At 32.0% G+C, this 20,253-nt stretch overlaps 1 protein-coding gene across 1 annotated transcript in view; it reads right to left on the reverse strand.

The window, feature by feature from the left end:
• LOC129228224 (protein MON2 homolog) overlaps window positions 1-20,253 on the reverse strand; it is an 87,167-nt gene that overhangs the window by 34,277 nt on the left and 32,637 nt on the right. The window contains exons 13-19 of the mRNA XM_054862887.1: window positions 20,003-20,184; window positions 14,893-15,077; window positions 12,479-12,583; window positions 10,844-10,998; window positions 4,721-4,808; window positions 3,386-3,487; window positions 2,648-2,758 (exon numbers count right to left, since the gene is read on the reverse strand). Of these exons, the coding sequence (XP_054718862.1) occupies window positions 2,648-2,758; window positions 3,386-3,487; window positions 4,721-4,808; window positions 10,844-10,998; window positions 12,479-12,583; window positions 14,893-15,077; window positions 20,003-20,184 (928 nt within the window). The remainder of the gene's footprint in view (window positions 1-2,647; window positions 2,759-3,385; window positions 3,488-4,720; window positions 4,809-10,843; window positions 10,999-12,478; window positions 12,584-14,892; window positions 15,078-20,002; window positions 20,185-20,253) is intronic.

Consider the following 20,253-nt stretch of genomic DNA (forward strand, 5'->3'; position numbering starts at 1 on the left):
CAATAATTGCTTATTACCTATCATTTTTTCTAATTTTCGGAGGATCCCAGGGCCTCTGGGCTCCTTATATGAATGCCGATGTCCTTAACCAATCTTTAACTGTTATTAACGATTCTTTTAAAGTATTGATTATCTTTGCAAACACAGGCCATCCACATTTTATTGTTATACCTATGTTTAAGCAAAAACTTCTTTGTATAAAACATTTTTAGTTTTTTTTTCTGGTGCTAAAACTATTAAGCTGCTTGATGAACTGACTTAGGAGCAAGCTACATAAAATTGGCCGTGTGAAAAAAGTCTTCTCTTAAAATCGATCCCTGCTACTTTTAATATCTGTCCTTGTGACTTATTAACGGTTATTGCAAAGCAAACTTTTACAGGAAACTGCACTCTTCTAAATTCAAAAGGATAGTCCGCCTGTGATGATGTTCTTAAAAACTTCGTTCTAGTTTTGAAAAAATGAAAGCAAAAGACAGAAACATTATTATTTGACTTGAGAAAAGCTTTGAAGAATCACGTGAGAAACAAAAACAATATCAAATTTAAAATTCGCTATCGACCAAAACTTGAGATGAAGTACTGAATAATGATTTGAATGGAGGAAAGCCTCCGAAAATAAGGGACTTAAATTTCAATGACAGGTTTTAATTTCACAGAAATTAAGGGGTTTTAATTAATTTCTCCTGAACTAATTGATATTTCAAAAACTCCTTTCTTAGTGGATACTTTCGAATCATGTGGACATACCTGCCAAATTTCAAGTCTGAGGCTTCAACGGGATTGTCTGTGCATTGATATATATATATGTTATCTCAGGACATTGATTTTTACATATTAAGATTAAAATTGCCCAAATAGCAATTACAGATGCTATACAGGGCATTCACAATTCCCTCCGGGGAATGGAAGGCTAATCAAAAAAAACATATTAGAAATATAGCAAGAATGGTGATTTTACTGATGAAAGAAATTATTCACTCCCATATTAAGTGCAAAAGTCGTATCTGCAGCTGAGTTCAAAATGAGAAATTGCCATTTAAAGTTATGCATCTCCATCTGTTTTATTCAGACAAAAAATTTTCAGACTTTTTTTTTTTTACATATCTCATTGACAAATGACCATAAAACACTGTATTTAGGTGAAATATGTGACAGAGAACCACCTGGTGACTGTTAACTCAATTTTGTTAAAAAGTGCAGATACAACTTTTGTGCTTAGCACGGCAGTACAAGTTTTGTTTTCCAAATGTTCTATATGTGCACCTTTCTTAACGCGGCAGATATTAAGCCTAAAGTATAAATCTTGTTTCACTTGCAGTAACATGTCATGATTAATGATTGTTCACTTTCCAACAAGATGGGACACCCACATTATCTGGCAGACGAATTTTTATGGCGTTATATAAAAATTCGCATTGTGTGTTTGAGTCCCAGATGATTTAAAAGATTTATGCTAAAAGATCACAAACTCATTTGCTACCATTGATCCTGACATGTTAAAGAGAGTGATGCAAGAAATAGACTTTAGACTTAATACCTACTGCATTACAAAAGGTTCACATATTGATTATTTGGGAAACAAAACTTGCACAGTTCCTTTCTTCAATAAAGTCTACATTGATGCTGTGTTAGTAATGTGCATGTTTTAACAAGCCCTCCAAACCACGGCCGAGACTGAATAAGCAGTGCTGGAGTTGGAAATAATATTTGGAGAACCTCATTTTTTATGGGGTTTGTGTTATGGTCGACAAGTTTATGTTCGGCCAAAAAAGCTCATTTTAGATTACTTATGACACCTTTAATTCAAAGAGCAGGCATTATACTTTTCGAAAAAGGTGGTTTGAAACCAATTCACATTAAATTTGCCTTACTCTTATATTAATAAGCAAATATTTAGGGAAGGCTCCCCCTCCCTTGCTACAGCATTGTATATAAGTAAGAATATTTACAATGTTTATTAGTGCGGTAATTACTTACAGCACCATTCGTTCCGAAATACATAAAGATTTTGTTAAAAAAAATCCTGATTACTGTGATTGATGGTTGTTATCATTGGCTCATAGAAATATGGAAAATTTCAAAGATATTATTAAAGAAGAGCATTGCCTTTATATATTTAAACTGGTTATAATGTAAATATGAATATGTTTTATAGTCACTGCTGATCCTCTTATTTTGTTATAATTTTATTATGTTCTTGTCTAAAAGACTCACAATTATCACACATAGATAACATAATAAGAAAACCTTTTTTTTTAATAACAAAATAAAATGATCAGCTATGACAATAAAATTAATGTACGTCTGCATCATATTCAATTTGAGTATAACAGCACTCAGGTATTTAAAGATTTTGTTAAGAAAGTTCTGCATACTGCTCACATTTTCAAGAAATTTCTTCACTTTTCCCTGGGGTTTTTTCCCCCAGAACATTATAACTTCAGTAATTTTATGATTTATCAATTCATTTGCGACATGATAAAAAATAATACTACTGCCAAACACTTGCTGATGAAACAAATAAATAATGAGTTGTCAATATCACTAAAAAAATCATGCTAAAAATTGCTCAGTAAAGTCAAGATCCAACATAAAATACTATCTGTATCAACAAATGATAATAATTAAAGCACAATTCAAACATTACCTTATTTTCTTTCAAAGAAGGAGTATACTTGTGATATAAAGCAGCTTTGACTAAAAATGTAACTGCTTCAGCTCCCCACTCACGCATTCTAATGTGAGGATGCTGGCAAACCTAGATAGTGCAAGAATAAAAAATCATTATCAAATAGGTCATTCAAACTTCATAACAGGCAAAAGCTGCAAACTATTCTAATCAAAACATACCAGCATAATAGGTAAGAAACAAAAAATCATGCAATGTAGACAATACCAATATAAAACTGATGTGATCTCAAATCCTTTTTCTATGACATACCTGCCGACATTCCAAGAGGAAGAAAAAAAACAGTAGATCATTGCAATGTGCTGCAATATTGCATTTCTTGTTGTTGTTTAGAGAAAAATAAGGATTTTTTTTGTCATTCCTTGAAGTACAATCAAATGCAAGTTCCTTACATCATAAACACAATCGGGTAAAATAACAAAAATCCAGGAATCTCCCAGAAAAACCAGTAGAGTTGGCAGGTATGTTTGTGGGTTCTTCACAATTAAAAATTAAAAAAAAGTCATTCTTACATTTAGTACCTTAATACATTCCATAAATACAATACAAGTGTAAATATTTACTCACTGCAATGCTTACAAAAGTCCGAAAACAAGTCAATTACATCAAGCTATCACATTCACAACAATAGTATGTGAGAAAACATTTTTAAACTGTTGTTAAAAAGCATATTTTGAAAAGGTAGTACATACTTACTTCTAGCAAATGATTAGTGACAGGCCTCCACAAAACTTCAACTCTGAACAAATTAACCAAACCAGTTTCAAGCAGCTTCGCAACAGCAAATAAAGAAGGTTCCTAAAAATTAGTTACCAATAATTTTGTTAATTATGAAACATACACATGAATGCATTGACTTATTAGTTTATTTTCAAATGGCACTGAAGGCTATGAACTTTTTTTTTTTAATTTTACTTTACTTATTTATTATTTTTTTCCTATCAATACAAATCAATCAGCAAAAGTTTCTGAGTACAGCTACGCTGATCTTAGTCAATTTATCAATTTCTAATGAAAATCATGAGCCCTGTTAAAACTATTCACCCCATTAAGTAATAGTTGCTTCATGTAAACTTCAAAATGCCTACAACCCTGTTAAAGTGGTATTTTTTTCTAATTTCACCATTAACTTGGAATTTGAAAAGCTTAAAACAATGACTTCAAGTGCTGTCACCTATACAGAAATTTAGCCCATCAATGTCTTCCATTTAAATAAATTTGAGCAACTGGATCAAGTCCCTTCTGACTCTCCTTTGCTTCAAACTTTCAAGTCTTGAATCATGCTCTGAATCAAAAAAGATCATTCACCACTCTTGCATTCCACTTTTGAATCTTGGATCCTTACTTAAGATAAGGAGAGCAAAGCTTAAGAGCAGACTCCAAATGAAGACTTACCAAACTTTGGTGCAACAGTAGAATTTTTTTTTGGAATTATGGGAAGTAAATTTATTGATAAAACCCAGTATTTTGTAGATTGTTACTTGCTTTGCTGCACTGCTGACTGAACTATGTCATGACTAATTAAGACACATAACTCAACAAGTTTCTTCTTTGCTAATGATGAATCCCAATAAATATTAGATTGTATACTTATTTCCATCACCTAAGCACTTTATGTTTTATAACAATGAATTAAATACCTCACTTTCCTGATTGCTTAGAAACGCGATATAAATCCTCTAGCAGCTTTATCCCTTGTTCATCATTGTCAATACTACCACAAGACTTTGACCACATCAGCAAAAATATTAGTGCTTTCAAAAAGCCTTACACTAAGTAAATTTGTAATAAAATAATAAATAATAATGGTCGCAAAACTAATGCGTGAACTACAACTTAAAACAAGAAAAAATAAGTTTTAACATACTCATTCTCTTAAGTTCAAACGCAATTTAATAATCCCTTTCCTAACCCTTTTCATATAAATAAGAATAGTTCAGCTCTATAAGTCATGTTTAGTGAGGTATGCAGAAAGTGTTATTTTAAATTTTAAACTTGAAAGCATTTACAGATGTTAAAACATCAACATACCCTATTTGTATATGCCAGTTCCATGGACTCTGAAGACAATTTGCAAAGAGCATCAATTAAATGATGCAAAGCAACTTCATCTAAATACCTGTTTGAGAAAAATAATACATATTTTATAGAAATTCAAGAACTTTTATTAGACAAATATATATTTAACTAACATAACACTGACTCTTTAATTGAGGACAATAGGACAACCTTATACAAGCAAGTTATGCCAGATACAAGCCAATTTTTCAAGCCTTTTTTAGTAATTTGTACTTTTGAAATAACTTTGAAATTCCCCTCCCCCTCTTTTTTTTTACTCCAACTTACACATTAAAGGATGTAACTTCTTTAACAAAACAAGAAAAATGATAGTGTTCTTTAAGCAGAAGAACAATTACTATAGAACCTAGAGTGACATGCCAAATTGGCAAAAAATTTCCCTGACAGCATTCATTAGCGTGAATAAATTTTAGGGTATCATTTGTTACCAAATTGACAACAAATTCAATCTGGCATTCACTGAAATTGAAAGTTGAATGAAAGTCCATTTGGCTGTCAATGAAAAAAAAGTCATCGAAAATTTTCTACAATCAAAAACTTACTAACTCATATATATTTTTTGGGAATTCATAGACACAAAAGAGATAACTAAGCTGTTTTTGCATTTTACATCAAGTTCAAAACGTTACACTTTATAGATTGATTCTTAGTACTGGTTAAAACTAGATACCAGCAACTAAGCAGCTGTCAGGGTGGAGGAGAAAAGGAAAAAAAAATTGAATGCCTTAAAAGTATGAAAAACTGTAAATCAATTGTTACTGCAAAAGTGTAAAACTCCACGTAACTGCTTAGCATTTTTGACTTTTCACGGCTATACTTTTTGCAAATTGTATGTTATTATAAGTATGTAGTTACAAATATCATCAATAATTTGTAACTAACAGCAAATATCAGTAAATTATAGAGATGCACCAAATATCATATTTTGCCGAATAACAAATACCAAACATTCGGTTAAAATTCCAACCAAATGTTTGGCCGAATGCTGAATATTTGTTTCACTTTTTTGTACTTTAACTTATTTATCTTTTATGCCAATACAAAATAGAAATCTTCATCTATTTTGTGTCTTTTGTAAAATATAAATTCACAACCATTTAACATCCTAAATTCATCTACATCACATATAGATAATCAAGTATAATTTTATTAATCTAAAATAAATAAATCACATAATTCATTCCTCAGGCAAAAGCAAATTAATATAGTATTTATTTGCTTTTGCCTGGTAATTTGGTTTGTGGTTATCAGCAATTCTACACAACTTTAATTTTATTTCTTTTTTTGCCCTATGATTTGATAATTAATGATATAATCAGGATCACATGTTATGTTATAAATATATAATCTTGCATTTATAAAAACCCAAGGTGCTTAAAAGATCATGACAATTTATTCAAGTGATTTTTTGATATTTTAGACACCTTAGTAACTGAACAATTGATATTAATAACTGATGATCTAACATACAATATTAGTAATTATAATGTGATCCAACTGTGACAATATTAGTAATTAACAATTTGAATTCATGTTGTACTATAATACTATGCTATAACTTTACTTCATTGTATAAAAGAATGCTTTTGTTTATCAATTGTCAAATATGTAATAATTTGTTTACTATTTAGTTGTGAATATTAAAGTTATCGGCCAAATTGAATATTTGGTCTACCTACCGAACATGCAATATACTAAACATCAACCAAATATTCGGTGCATCTCTAGTAAATTATCATCTCTTTTACATGAAATACAACGCCAGCTCAGTCATTTCCTGCTTTAGCCCTGGCTATTGGGAGGTAATTTACTGAATATATCATCTCTTTTGATTGGCAGAAATTTGAGTTTAAGCTACAAAAGTACTCCATTACATCTTAAGCATGTCACTTAGATGGGAATTTTAATTTATTTCAAGAAAATGATTAGAAATACTGAATTACTGAAGTCATGACTTTCAAATGCTTTTTTCGTTGTAATTTAGCATGCCCATCAAAACAAAATAACCTAAATTGCATGACAAATAAGCCACATAAATATTTTTCGGGGGGGGGGGGAGAATGCTTTCCCTCATTCCATGATGCTTAAAAATCACTGGCATGTCACAGTATTAAACGTCTAGTGTGGTATTTAAGCATGAGTCATTTCCTTGTTTGACCTCGTAAGGAGATTAGTAAGGAGATTTTTCACATAAAAATCTGTATTTTAATGACCCTGACCGAAACCTTAAGTGCCTATAAAATTCAAATGTAAGTGACTTGGGAAATAATAATAAAATAAACTATTTTACCTTGAGTACCACATTTAAGCTCAATTATCAATGCAAAATAATTAATGGCAAAAATGCCATTTTTATTGTGGATTAGTGCACAAAAAAAAGGTACAATTATTTTCAATCAATCCAGACTTAGTGAGCCCTTTATAAAACTAAAAAGGGCTCTTTTGAAAATGAACCATTTATTAAAAATTCTATTAAACCTCAGTTACTTAATATATATCATTTAGCATCTCAAAATAAATTTCTACAATGTTTTATTTCAGATCTAAAGCTTAGGCACATAGAAGTGATATTGCAGATAATTTTTTTAAACAATTCTCATGAATATATCACAGCATTTTATTATCACTAATAACACAGCAGTGGGAAACCTTTTCACTAAAATGCAACATTGTATTTTGCAGTTGCCAAAAGACTGCTTTATGCAGAATCTTAGGGATATTGTTCAATATTTGTCATAACATTGTTTAAAGATATACTTACAATTTATTGGAAATATTATAAAAAATTATTAACACATAGTAGACAGGTCAAGAGAATTTCTTGTGATTTTTTTCCTTTAGTAAAATGGCCCTTTACAAGCGTCACCTACTATTGTATGAAATGTACATTGGTAAATCTTACGCCACCTCTTTTTTTTTTTTTTTTTTTTTTTGTGATCTTCTTATCTAAAGTTTCGCGGCTCTTTGATTAAATAGACACTGAAAATTTGCACAAGTGTTTCATCGTGGAATGTTCATTTTTATTTTTCTGGTCCAAAATGTGTTCACACTAATTTACCTTAACCAAAATTACCCTAAATGAAGATATTTATAAATACCACTGAAAAATCTCCAGAAAGCCACATTAACCCTATAAGTTACATGTTCCCCACCTTTACAATGAGTTATACTGATAAAAGACACTTTGTTATGGGTGATTCAGGAAAAAAGAAAACAAGTATTCAAAGCTTTATCAACCTTAAGTTTTGTACAAAAGTCAATTCATTTTTAAAAATTCAAACATATCATTTCAGGGTTTTATGCTCACTATGCTATTTCAGTGTTTTATGACTTCTAAAGAAAGAAAAATTTCTCTAAAAATGAACTTCATTCAGATTCACACAAATACACACACAAATAATGGTCAAAAAAATAATATGTAAGAGGGTACAGTTGAATGAAATAATGTTTAACAAAGAAGGAAACTTTACACAGATATGGAAAAAAAGTTTTAAGGGAAGAAATAAGGTGTGAAAAGGAAACATATAACTTGGAAAAGATTGAGCGTTCACTTACTGGGAACCGTGAAAGACACGAGACAACGTGCCGGCCAGTGGCACGTAACTGGAAGCATTTCAAAAGAGAAAAATTTTTAAATTAACTATAGTCACAGTTGTGGTTACGTATCTAATAAGAAATAGAACAGAGAAAAGGACAGCAATGAAAATAATAATGATCCCACTGGAAGCATTAATGGTCTTAATTTTTTTTTTTTTTTTTTTTTTTTTGTACGAGATTGAAAAAATGTTTTCTCTAAAAACATATTTATATTTTTTCCAAAAGAGAAAAAATCTCAGAATTTAGTTTTAACAATCAACAACTGTTGCCTTCAGTAAGAGAATCCCTCTTTCACCATATGACAATTGCTTGTCAAAACTGAGAATTCTGTACATACATAACTATCAACTCTTGTGCACATATATAAGTGTAAAACATCTCTATTTTCAAAAGAATGAAATCTTCACAATATGAATACAACAAACTCTTTCTGAAAAATTATATTCCAAAAGAAAAGAATGTTTTTCATGGGCAAAAAAGGAAAGTGAAAGCTTTATTTTTTTAAGTAGTAAGACAAAAAAATCAATGGACTCAAGAATTGTTTATTGTAAAGTCAGTTTGTCATTCAATTTTGCTACACAATAGTTCATATTAAAACTTGTTATAAATATTTGAAAAACTTTCATAGATTTCATTTAAATTTATATATTTTGTACAACAAACAACCTAAGTAATAATTTACATGCAAATACACAAAACGAAGTACAGAGAGAAAATATGCATAACAGCTGGTATTACTATGTAAAAATTTCAGATTTTTGCTTTTTGATGGTTGAATAAATAAGTAATTTGATTATGACTATAGTCCTTAATTTATTTTAAAATGAGGACCAAATGCTGAATCTTATTAATATTAAAGTATTTTCATTATGTTTAGCTCATTTATTATAAAGAGAATTCATTTTTGCTCATCCCGATAATGGACATTTTTTAAGCTCTAAAATTAAAACGTTTGAGAATTAGTTTTTGTTTTAGTAAAATCAAATGACTAACACTAGTACAGTCAGAATTCATCGGCGGGAGGGAGGTCATAACAGTCCAAACATTTATATAAAATACCAAATGAGGGATTGGCAACTTGGCATTAAAAGGGGGAAAGGTTGACCCAAAAAGAAAAATTAGAAAATAAAGCATAAGAGAATTAGAACTCCATAAATTGATTCAATAAATTACAATGAACAATCATGAAAGTTTCTAAGTACAGAAGACTGGATAAGCGGTCATTACACTAACAATTGCAAAAGCATGCTTAAGAGACTTTTAAACTCCACACAAATTTTTACTTACACAACTGTACAAACCAAACAATGAGTACAAGTTTAAAAACTCAATAAGAGTTCATGAAAGTCGGAAAGAAACTGAAAAAGCTAATTATATGCATTCAGCTTCTAAAACATGCATCTTTGAATGCTAATAGAAAATCATTGTTCAGACATCATCAGAGAACAATTTTAAAAAAATAATTTCCCAGTAAAAAGGATTTTAAAAATCGTAATAAAATATGTAAACATAACAGTGGATTTAAAATCCCTAAAACTGGTAACAAATGTCTAAAACTTATGAAATTCTACTTCATTCCACTTCCAAAACTTTTTTCAATTTTGTTCATTTTTATTACTAAATAATTACAAATTGTCATGCAGTCACGCATCATACATTAGAAAATTGCAAATTAAAAAACTAAACTTCTGAATTTAAAAAAAAAAAACATAGCTCACTACATGAAATATTTCTGATTCAACTTTCATAACATCTAATGAATTTTCAAAGCTCTATAAAAGCTCAAAATCAAATTTCTGCTTAGAATCAGAGAGATTTTTTTTTTCACAACTGATCTACAATAAATAAAAACATGCACCACTTTACTTATTTATTGTATTTTTTGAGAACATTCAAGCAGGACATATAACTGTAATTAATATAATTGACAAAATAAAACTTATTTGGTTTTAAAAAATTGTGAAACAATGGTCCCCCCCCCAAAAAAAAACAAAATGCATTGGGGAGGCGGAGGGGGGGGGGGGGGTCCACAGTCCTCATGCAATTTATAAGATTTTGAAGTAGATAGATCATTGCATTTTATCAGTCCTGAAATTGAAAAAAATAACTTGATAGCGGAAGAAATAATTCTTAAAATGCTTTTCAAAAAGTAGAGTCACAATCTAAACTACATTCATAAACACTTTTTTAAAACTTTACATGAGAATCTAATTATTATGGATCAAAGGTCATATTTAGCTCAATATTATTATTTACATCTGAATCATGCCAGTTGTAAGTAACAAATGCATAATCCACTATAGGGTGCTTTTACTCTATGTTTATTAACTGCTACACATTTGCAGAAAGATGTGTTGACATAGTGTTAAATTTTTTGGTCAATTGCATGGTCAATAAAATTCTATATTCATAAGAACAAGAAAAATGATTGAAAATAAATAAAAATTTAAAAATTGCCGAGTCTGTCATTAAACTTACTGTGAGCTTTCAAAAAGCCTGGAAAGCATGGCTGATAAAACAGGCAAATCCGCCATTACAGCCGTTGTGATGACAGCGTTTGACGAATCTGCTGAATGGCTTGCTTTTAAACTTCCTCCTGTGGATGGTTTCAAGCCCAGGATCCACACCAAATGCTAGAACGTTATGTATTTCTTTTATTAATGAACACTGTTTTAAACAATTTTTAGCAAACATTACAAACATTTTATCCAAAGGAAAAGTGTTATGTCTCATGTTGGAAGTACAAATGTCTCCCATTTTCATTTCGAAAACAGAAAAAAAAATGAAAAGAAAAAACGAACTAAAAATAATTTAATGTCAATCAAGCATTTTGATGAAAAAGCCAATTAATGCTTTAAGATCTCATTTCATTTAGAATTAAAAGAAAAAACTTAAAAGTTTTACAGCATCTTACAAGTGATACTGTAGCCCAATAGAAATTGTAGGTTTGCATTGCAAGCAACTCAAAAAGTTGTGTGATGAATTTGCAAAATTAATTTTCAAACAAATTACATACAAGTTAGAACTACATACAGACTATACTTCGGTAAAGATTGTGCAAGCTGCACCAGTAGAAGAAAAACAGAGAAAAATTTTCCAAAATTATCCCAAGCAAAGGCTTTTTGGAAAAAAACTTCTGACTAAATTATGTATCTTCATCAAAGTTTCCTTTGAGCTAAGTTGTAGAAAAAGTGATAGGTCATAATAAATAAGTCAATTAGATCACAATACAGTGAAACCTGTGTAAGTTGACCACTTGCAGAGCAGTATTTGAGCAGTCAACTTATGGAGGTTAATCTATATCATATGGGACTATTCTGTACCTGAAAAAAGCGGTCAACTTAGACAAGTGCTCAACTTATAAGGGAGATCAACTTTACAGGTTTCACTGTATTTGATAAAATTATCAATATGGTAAATAAAGAATTAAAGAGAATTTGAATAAAATCATGATTAAAGATATGAAAAATTGAAGTTTTGAAACACTTATTTTTAAGAAAGAATATTAAACTTATTATACAAAGTGTTCAAAAAATAACAATCAATTTCCATACGTGTTTGAATAATTTTTATATTGAGTAAGGGTCAAAGAACAGCTCAATGATACAGAACATTAAGAACAATCAAAAGAAAATTCCTAGGTTCAACTCCCTCAGAAAATGGAGCATAAATCAGATATCAATGCTCTTGGAATGCCGATAAAATATTTTCTCTTAACACGTATGAAAAAAAACTTTTTATGGAGAAAAGACTTAATCCTATAGTATGAGGCGATCATACAAACACACAACAAATAATTAGATGCTATAGGCTATTAACAGTGAATATTTATAAAGGCAATTAAAAAAATATATATACTCTTCTAATGTTTGTGATACTCATTACTCATTAAAAAAAATGAAAATTTACTTTAAAAAAAGAAATATATAGTTTAATTTTTTCATGTTTTGATAAGAATTTCCAAAATTTTATATTTATGACACATTTAAAAACTTTATAGTTTTCTAAAAAAAATTTCTTGTCGCTTAGCAATCATACATAATCTTGAGCTGGAAATGAGTACAAAGTAAACTGTTTGAAATAATTAACAACAAATAAATTTGAAAAACTAACCTGCACTGTTGTGAGTACCAGATGCCATGCAGTGCCCAAAACAGCTCCATGACAATGTGCAAGACTCAATACTGCCCTCATACATTGTAAATTTTTAGCTGTCAACTGTATAAGAACAAAGGTGTGTATTACTACACAATATGCATCAACATTCATATAAAATTGCTAAATGATAAAAGATTGCTCTCAAGGAAATTTTTGTATTAGGAAAGGAAAAAAAGGTTTTAAAAATTAATTCTTTGAGGTACAAGGATTTTAGAAAACTAAAAAGAACCATGTTGCATAAATTTTCTTTTGTATTTTGAAGAAAAAATATTGGTATGAGGAATGAGCCTGTGATGCCGTGTTTAAATTCTCAAACACATTTGTAACATCTGTAAATGGTATATTATTTACTGGTTTACGAAAGTAAAACTAAATATAAACCTAAGAGCATGCAGCTGAAAGACCAAAATTAGCAATCGCCACCAGCCACATAGTGATTAAAAGAAAGAACAGAATTTTTTAAAAAATACTAAGCCCTTTCCATAATGCATTCAAAAGGACAAAATAACTTTTCAGAGTCAGAAAGGACATTTTAAATATTCCTGTAGTTTTCAATTATTCCAAAAAAAAATGACTCCACAAGCAAAGAAAAGAGCGTCTCAAGTCATGAAGAGAATTTCTTATCATTATCTAGCTTTCAATCATAAATTTGAGTGTTGAAACATGCATATTTTTCTGACATGCGCACTTTTCTTCATTCGCGGGGTCATTTTCTTGAAGCAATTGAAAACTACAGGAACACTTAAAATGTCCTTTCTGACTCAGAAAAGTTATTTTGTCCTTTTGAGTGCACTATGAAAAGTGCTTAGTATTTTTTTTAAAAAATTCGGTTATTTTATTCTTTTTAGTTTAAACATATTTCAGAAATAGAATAATGTTTCCATCATGCAGTTGGCAGTAAAAATGAATCCTTATTCCTCTCTAGGATTTATTTGTGTACTAATTTAATTAAAACCATTTAAATATTAAAGGTTTCCCAAACTAATTTATGTTTTAAAACATACAAGGTAATAGTGATAAAAATCTTAATATGTCTCTTTCCTTTCCCCATTATCGATTATTTTCATAGAGGACAGCATTTCATGCTTGCTCCAGAGAAGCCTTAATTCAGAATTTTCATAGTGATTATACTATTACAGTTACAAGGCAACAAAATTTGTTACAGTGGGTTTTATATTTAAACATTTCAAGGGGAAATTACATTTGCTGTTTTCCATCCTAACCATAATAATAATTTTATTTCAGAATCTTCATGTTTCTGCATTAAGTTGTACCTTAAGATTAAGCAAATCATTTAGCGTAATCCCGAAGTCTCTAAGTGGTCTAGTTGCTGAGATATAAGCAAAATCGAACCTCAGATTTCCCCATGAAAATCAGGCCAAGTATAATAAAAGTGCTTAAAAATAAGAAACCATCCGTCAATTGTCACTTGATCGCCACCTCAAAAAATAAATTAATGACCTTAAAGTACACAAAAAGCTTAAAACGATTAGGAAAGTCTTTTCAACCAAGATCAAGATGCAGCATTTATGAACTTACTAAAAATATATTACTTGCATTAATTAGTGTATTTAGGATCATTAACTTCAACAAATTTTCAAAACATATCGCTTAGCCCTTCGAGTAAGAAAAGTGCTACTATTTCAAAAAAGTGGCTACCAATGAAATCGTCACTACCGGTCACTGCCAACCAAAAAGCTTCTTTAGTTTTGCTTTTAGTGCAGTTATTGCAGTATTTTGACGTCAGTTTAAAAATATCCCACAGTACATTATCATACAGAAAAAGGTTTCAGCACTTTTAATCCCAATATGCCTCAAAGGATTAATGGACTATTGATTTTTTTTAACTTATAATAACACTATGCACCAGATGGGCAGAATTCTTGAGGGATCCTACAAAACAAAACAATAGCACTCCTTATAAAAAAGATAACTCAATTTAGGTCTTTTTCATCAAGTTTTCCAAACTTTTGAACGGCATCAAACACCTTTTTTTTTCCCTTCCAGTTCTTACATTTTCAGACCTCCTAAAACGTCATCCATTTCTTCATGTAGCACCATTATTGGCAGATGACATTACGACTCGAATTTTGATGCAGAGTTTCCCCACTAGATGAAGGCACCTGGGTTCTCTTCAATGCAAAACAGCACTAGGAATTTAATTTTGCCAAGAGTATTCATCAAATCTTTTATATTCCGCATAATCATATGACATGGATGCTGTCGATTTGCTACAACTTGAAAATTCCCTGACTGGAGCCAGGTTCAAACCTGCACCTTTGGGCATAAGAGGCCAACACCTAACCACTACCTCATGCAGTCAGCAGCATTAGAACAATCACTCTAAAAATAATGGATGAGGATCTTACCATAACAGGGCCTTGCTGAGCTCCCAGAGGCAACGATGCAGTGGGAAGAGGAGTGCCCACAGCAACCACTTGCTGCCGGATTTCATGACCATCACAACTCCCCAAGTAGAGTCCAAGTGGCAGTTGAGAAGCACCCGATGAATTAGGGATGCCATGGACAAAATCTTCGGACTCTCGCTTACGATCTAGTACATGAAAATAACAAACTTTTATGGCCGATTTCAAACAAAAAATAGATTAATATTAAATTTTTAATTAAAAACATATCAGAAAAGGGAGGAACCCATTGGGAGGAATGGAACAGTACTGCATTTATGCCAAAATAAATAGTGAAAATGTTTTTCTTACTTTGTCAGTAGATGTGGCAGCTTTAGATTCTTGCTGCTACATCTGATGATCAAGCTAGAAATAATTTTATGTGTTTTATTTTGGAATATGTACAGCACTGTCCCATTCCTACCTACACTCCCCTGTATTTCAAAAAAATAAGGTAATCATCAAATGTATTACATTGAGTAATTAAATAAATGATTCAACTACCATAATTTTGAAACTTAAAATGAAGCTTGCACCTTATTGGCAAGAAGAGAGCATAAAAAATGCTTTTAAACTACTCTCACAAATCTCAGTTATTCTCAGTAATGAGCTATCTCTTGAAAAACAATAAGAAATCTGAAATGCAAAAAACACTTAGGATGGCTGCAATAGTCTATTTGAGTGAATGCCTTTTTTATCTTGTTTGTTTTTCCCCTCCGAATTTGAATGAGTTAAATATTAACGCCCAAGAGTATATGAAAATATATTAGTTTAAATTAACTCATATTTTTACTCTGAATGCATCCTTTTAATTTTTCCCAAAAAAGAAACTTTGTTGAATTTTGCAACAGATAACTTTCATGTTAGCTCTGCCTTTCTTTTAAGCAGATCACGCAGTTTTTATGGAATCCATTATAGCAGAGATTCTTAATTGCTGATAGGAGAAACTAGCATCCATCGAGGAAAACTTTGACCAATACTCAGTTCATTAACTGCTTGTCTGAAAAAAGTTTCTGACTCAGAACCAAATTCATGATATAATTTTGTACAATATCTTCTTCAGTTGTTGCCACAATTTTAGGATCTTGAATCCACAATATTGTGTTTGAATGTTAGCAACACTAGAGTATGTTCATACTTTTCATTATTTTCTGCTTGCATTTTTAAATAACTTGTTTTTTTCAAAGGTTTATTTACCTATAGATAAGAAGTTCAATAACTGCTTGGGTTTACATTTATATATTTTTGTAGTAAATGACAGTAAAAATGTTACAAGTAACCTTTTTTTGTAATTTTCTTTACCTAGTTGAAGAGTTTTGTAAAGAAACAAAATGCTGGTTTTCAAAATTGTGTCAAAAGTTATACTGGCAAGAGTGCAAGGACACACAAGAAAGCTTTCTGAAAACAGTATGAAATTTTCGAGAGATCGACCCCCCCCCCTTTTGTACATACTCTTCAAACATGCATAAAAAATCATTTTTAAAAAGACATTTTAAAATTTATATATATATATATATATATATATATATATATATACCGTATTTTTGAGAATAAGCGCCGCGGCGCATACAAGAAAAAAAGTTAAAAAATTGAAAGTACGGCGGATACAGTGTTTTTTTTTTTCCAAGTTTGTTAGCATAACCATATATTTTAGGTTCTTGGAGCAATTTCGTAAAAAGATATAATGTATTTTAATTGTTTAAAACTCACCAGTCAATTCAAACTAGTCTGAAAAATAGATTCCCGGTTTTAAAAGATATAATTACCTGGCGGGCGTATGTATGAAATCCCTAAGTGACTAAACACCCGACAAGTCAATCACGTGTTTCGCCCATCGGCGGACGTGATGTCAGGCCTCAATGAGTTGAGGATCTTTCTGCTGGTAGCAGTCAAGAATGCAAATTTAAGAAATAGCAACAGTTAAAGGATTAACTGTGAGTTGCTTTCAGATGCAACAGATGTAAATTTTGACGACGTCATGTCATTGCGTCGGGGTAACAGAGAAGGTTTAAATAGAAAGTCAATCAATCAATCAATCTCTTATGATTTGCTTCCGTTCTGCAGACGGTGTGTTTTGATTTAAGCATGTGTGCTCGAATGGATTGATTTATCCACGCAGAGGACGTGGAGGTTTTCAGATATGTAGTAACAAGATTCAATAGCCTGCTAACAGAGCAGGATGTTCTAAAACAGTGCCCTACAAGTAACAAAGGAGTTTTTTAAAGAAATATAAATTTGAAGAGTTGATGTTTTTTTAAGTATTAGGCCTAACAGGGCCGGAAGGTTCGTCTGGCATATACTCGATTACGGAGCCGGTCGGACTGGATTGAATCCACTATATGGTGAGGTAGCCTCTGCTAGTGGAAGGTTCCTGTTTTGCTTGAAACTGGGCAAATAATTTCTTGTGCTGCCTCTTCAGTGGCATGGGTGTGCCTAGGATTGATTGACCATGGATTCTGGTCTGCTGTCCACGAGTGGACATTTTCAACTCGTCTGAACATCCGACAGATGGATGTTGCCTTCGTTGTTTTGTGTACCAAGTTTAAAGTATGGACTGCCAGTGGTATGATTATTTAAAATAGTTTTCTGGACAGCTACCATCGTTGTGGCATGGCGTAGGGTAAATGTTTAAAAATATTAGGAACGTTTTAGAACTGTTGATGATTTTTCCAGTAATTGAATCTTGTGATTTTTTCTCTGTGATATTTGTTTGTTGGGGGGGGGGGGGGGTATTATTATATTTGAATTATCAATAGGGGATTTACCTTTTATAAATGTTTGATTGTTTTTGCCTATTTATATTTTACACATGTTTTTTGAATAAAATGTTATTTAAATTGAAATTCAGTTTCCATTGCTTCATTTCTCCCGAACTTACCATTCCACATCCGTTGGTCTACCTTTAAAAGGCCAACAAAGTTTTAAAAAAAATCGGAAAATGCTGCTAACAGATGGCACCACATCGTTTGCTTTCATTTCGCGGAAATCCCTCGCCCTTAGGCGACAAGTAAAACAAAGAGGGGGAGGGAAGGTGAGTCAGCGATTGCGCGTATTTCACTGAGAAAAGAAATGCTGATCCACGTGCACGAGCAAGCCTTATCGCGTCGGAGTGAAGGGACAGGAAATCCTTCGGCCTTGGGCGACAAGTAAAGCAAAGAGGGGGAGGGAAGGTGAGTCAGCGAATGCGCATGTTTCACCAAGGAGAGAAATGCTGATCCACGTGCGCGAGCAAGCCTTATCGGGGCAGAGCGAAGGGGTCAAGAAATCCTTCGACCTTCGTGACAAGCATAGACTAATAATAAGAGTAGACCGAGCTATGGCAACCCTTTTGCTGCTCATAAACCAAACCATGTGACTGGTGGATATCCTAGCAACAGCGGGCGTTAATCGTAGCAGACGATCAACGCCAGCGCGAAATAAAATAAATAGAATTGATGGAACACGGAAGAATGATCTTTTATGGAGTCCGATTTGTAGATTTGTTATTCTAAGTTGTAAATATTTTGTTAATATAGTGAGTTTTTCGTTTAGATAGTATTGTGCATTTTCTTTAGTAAATTTCAATAACTCTCTAAGCAATAAAAGATGCAAGCGACCAAGAAGAATCAGCAAACAGTAAGATTTTTACCTACAGTTTCAATTTAAGATACCGATTAGTACATTTTTGCGTTAACGCAAAACGTTTACCGCCATTTCGTTCACGCCAACAATGACAGCTCGAAATGAAATAAAAGTTACCGAAAACTGATCAAAAACTATTACTAATGTCAAAATAATGCATAATTGAAAGAAAAACAGTTCAATCTCTGCACCTGGAAGTTTTTTTTAATGAAAACACATTGTCTTAAAATACATCTCGAGTGCCAAACTATAGATAATGCTGCCATCTAGCAACCATGCTGCCAAAGTCTTCGCCAAGCCCTTCCACTAGTCACATGATACATCTATGAACCAATTTTCTTCATCAGCAAGAATGAGAAAGCTCGGTCTACTCTTATTATTAGTCTATGGTGACAAGTAAACCAAAGAGGGGGAGGGAAGGTGAGTCAGCGATTGCACGTGTTTTGCTGAAGAGAGTTGATACACGTGGGCAAGCAAGCCTTATCGCGTCGGAGCGAAGGGGTCAGGGAGAGGAGGCAGCAAAAGTACTAGTAAGAGAGAGGGATGAATGTCCAGTGTGTAAAGGGAATTTACCATCTTTCTCACGAAAATAGGTTGCTTGGTCAAGCAACCTAATGGGAAACTTGTCTCCTAGCTCTAATTTTATTATTCACTCACATCGTGGTGTCGCATCTTTTGCTGCCGTTCGTGCGTTCTTGGCTTATCTTTTTTTACGAATTTTTTTAGAGTTGCTTTTGAAATGGCTCCTTAGCAATTGAAAAGTTATACAGCAGCCTTTAAGTTTAAGGTTATAAAGGCAGAAGCAATTGGAAATCATTTTGCTGCCAGAGTTTGGCACTGACGAGATGCGTTTGCCGTTGGAAATCGGATAAATTAACCATCGAAAGTGATGACCAATCGAGGGATGCCGAAGGCAAAAAGTGAAAAATGGGGATTTTTTAAAATATTTCTTTATTGTTAATTAAAAATACTAACGAGAAATAAAAAAATATTTTTTATTTACATTTAATCCAGCTTGCTTTACTACTGATTGTGCTTTTAAGTTGTTTAATGCTGAGTGAGCGCTTATGGAAGGTGCGGCGCATACATTAAAAAACTTTTTTCTTTGAGAATATATTACCATGCGGCGCTTACACCAGGTGCGGCGCTTATTCCCGAAAATACGGTATATATATACATATATATTCAGTTTTAGAATGTTATTAGACCAAAATTTTCAGAAACGTCGGAAATTTCGTATCACAAACACCTTTGTATACTGGTCCACGGGCTAAAAATGGTTGAAAACCCTTGCATAGTGACATCATTCAAATATCATTGTCCTGACAACGTATAAAATTTCTGATATATACTTATTAAAACACCCGCCCATTACTAATCAAAAACAAATTAGTTGATTTATATGTTAAACTGAATGAAGTAAATACATAGGAATGCCAGAAAATGGTACCACCTTTTCCATCTGTTCTCATTGGATTAGCATTCAGGACAGTAAGGGTGTAGTGGGGAGGAAGAGACGCCTTGCACATGGCTGTGATGAAAGCATCCCTGGGAATTGTCAAACCTAGAGTTCCACAGATGCTGCCATATATCTGCATAGCCTTCAAAATGTTTTCTGTTGCTGTTTCGTCCGTGCTACAAATATGAGTAAAATCAAAATTTAGGCACAAGTGCAAATCTTATTAAATAAAGAATAAAACAAAC

This window comes from Uloborus diversus, chromosome 8 (genome assembly GCF_026930045.1).
Source record: "Uloborus diversus isolate 005 chromosome 8, Udiv.v.3.1, whole genome shotgun sequence".
NCBI lineage: Eukaryota > Metazoa > Arthropoda > Arachnida > Araneae > Uloboridae > Uloborus > Uloborus diversus.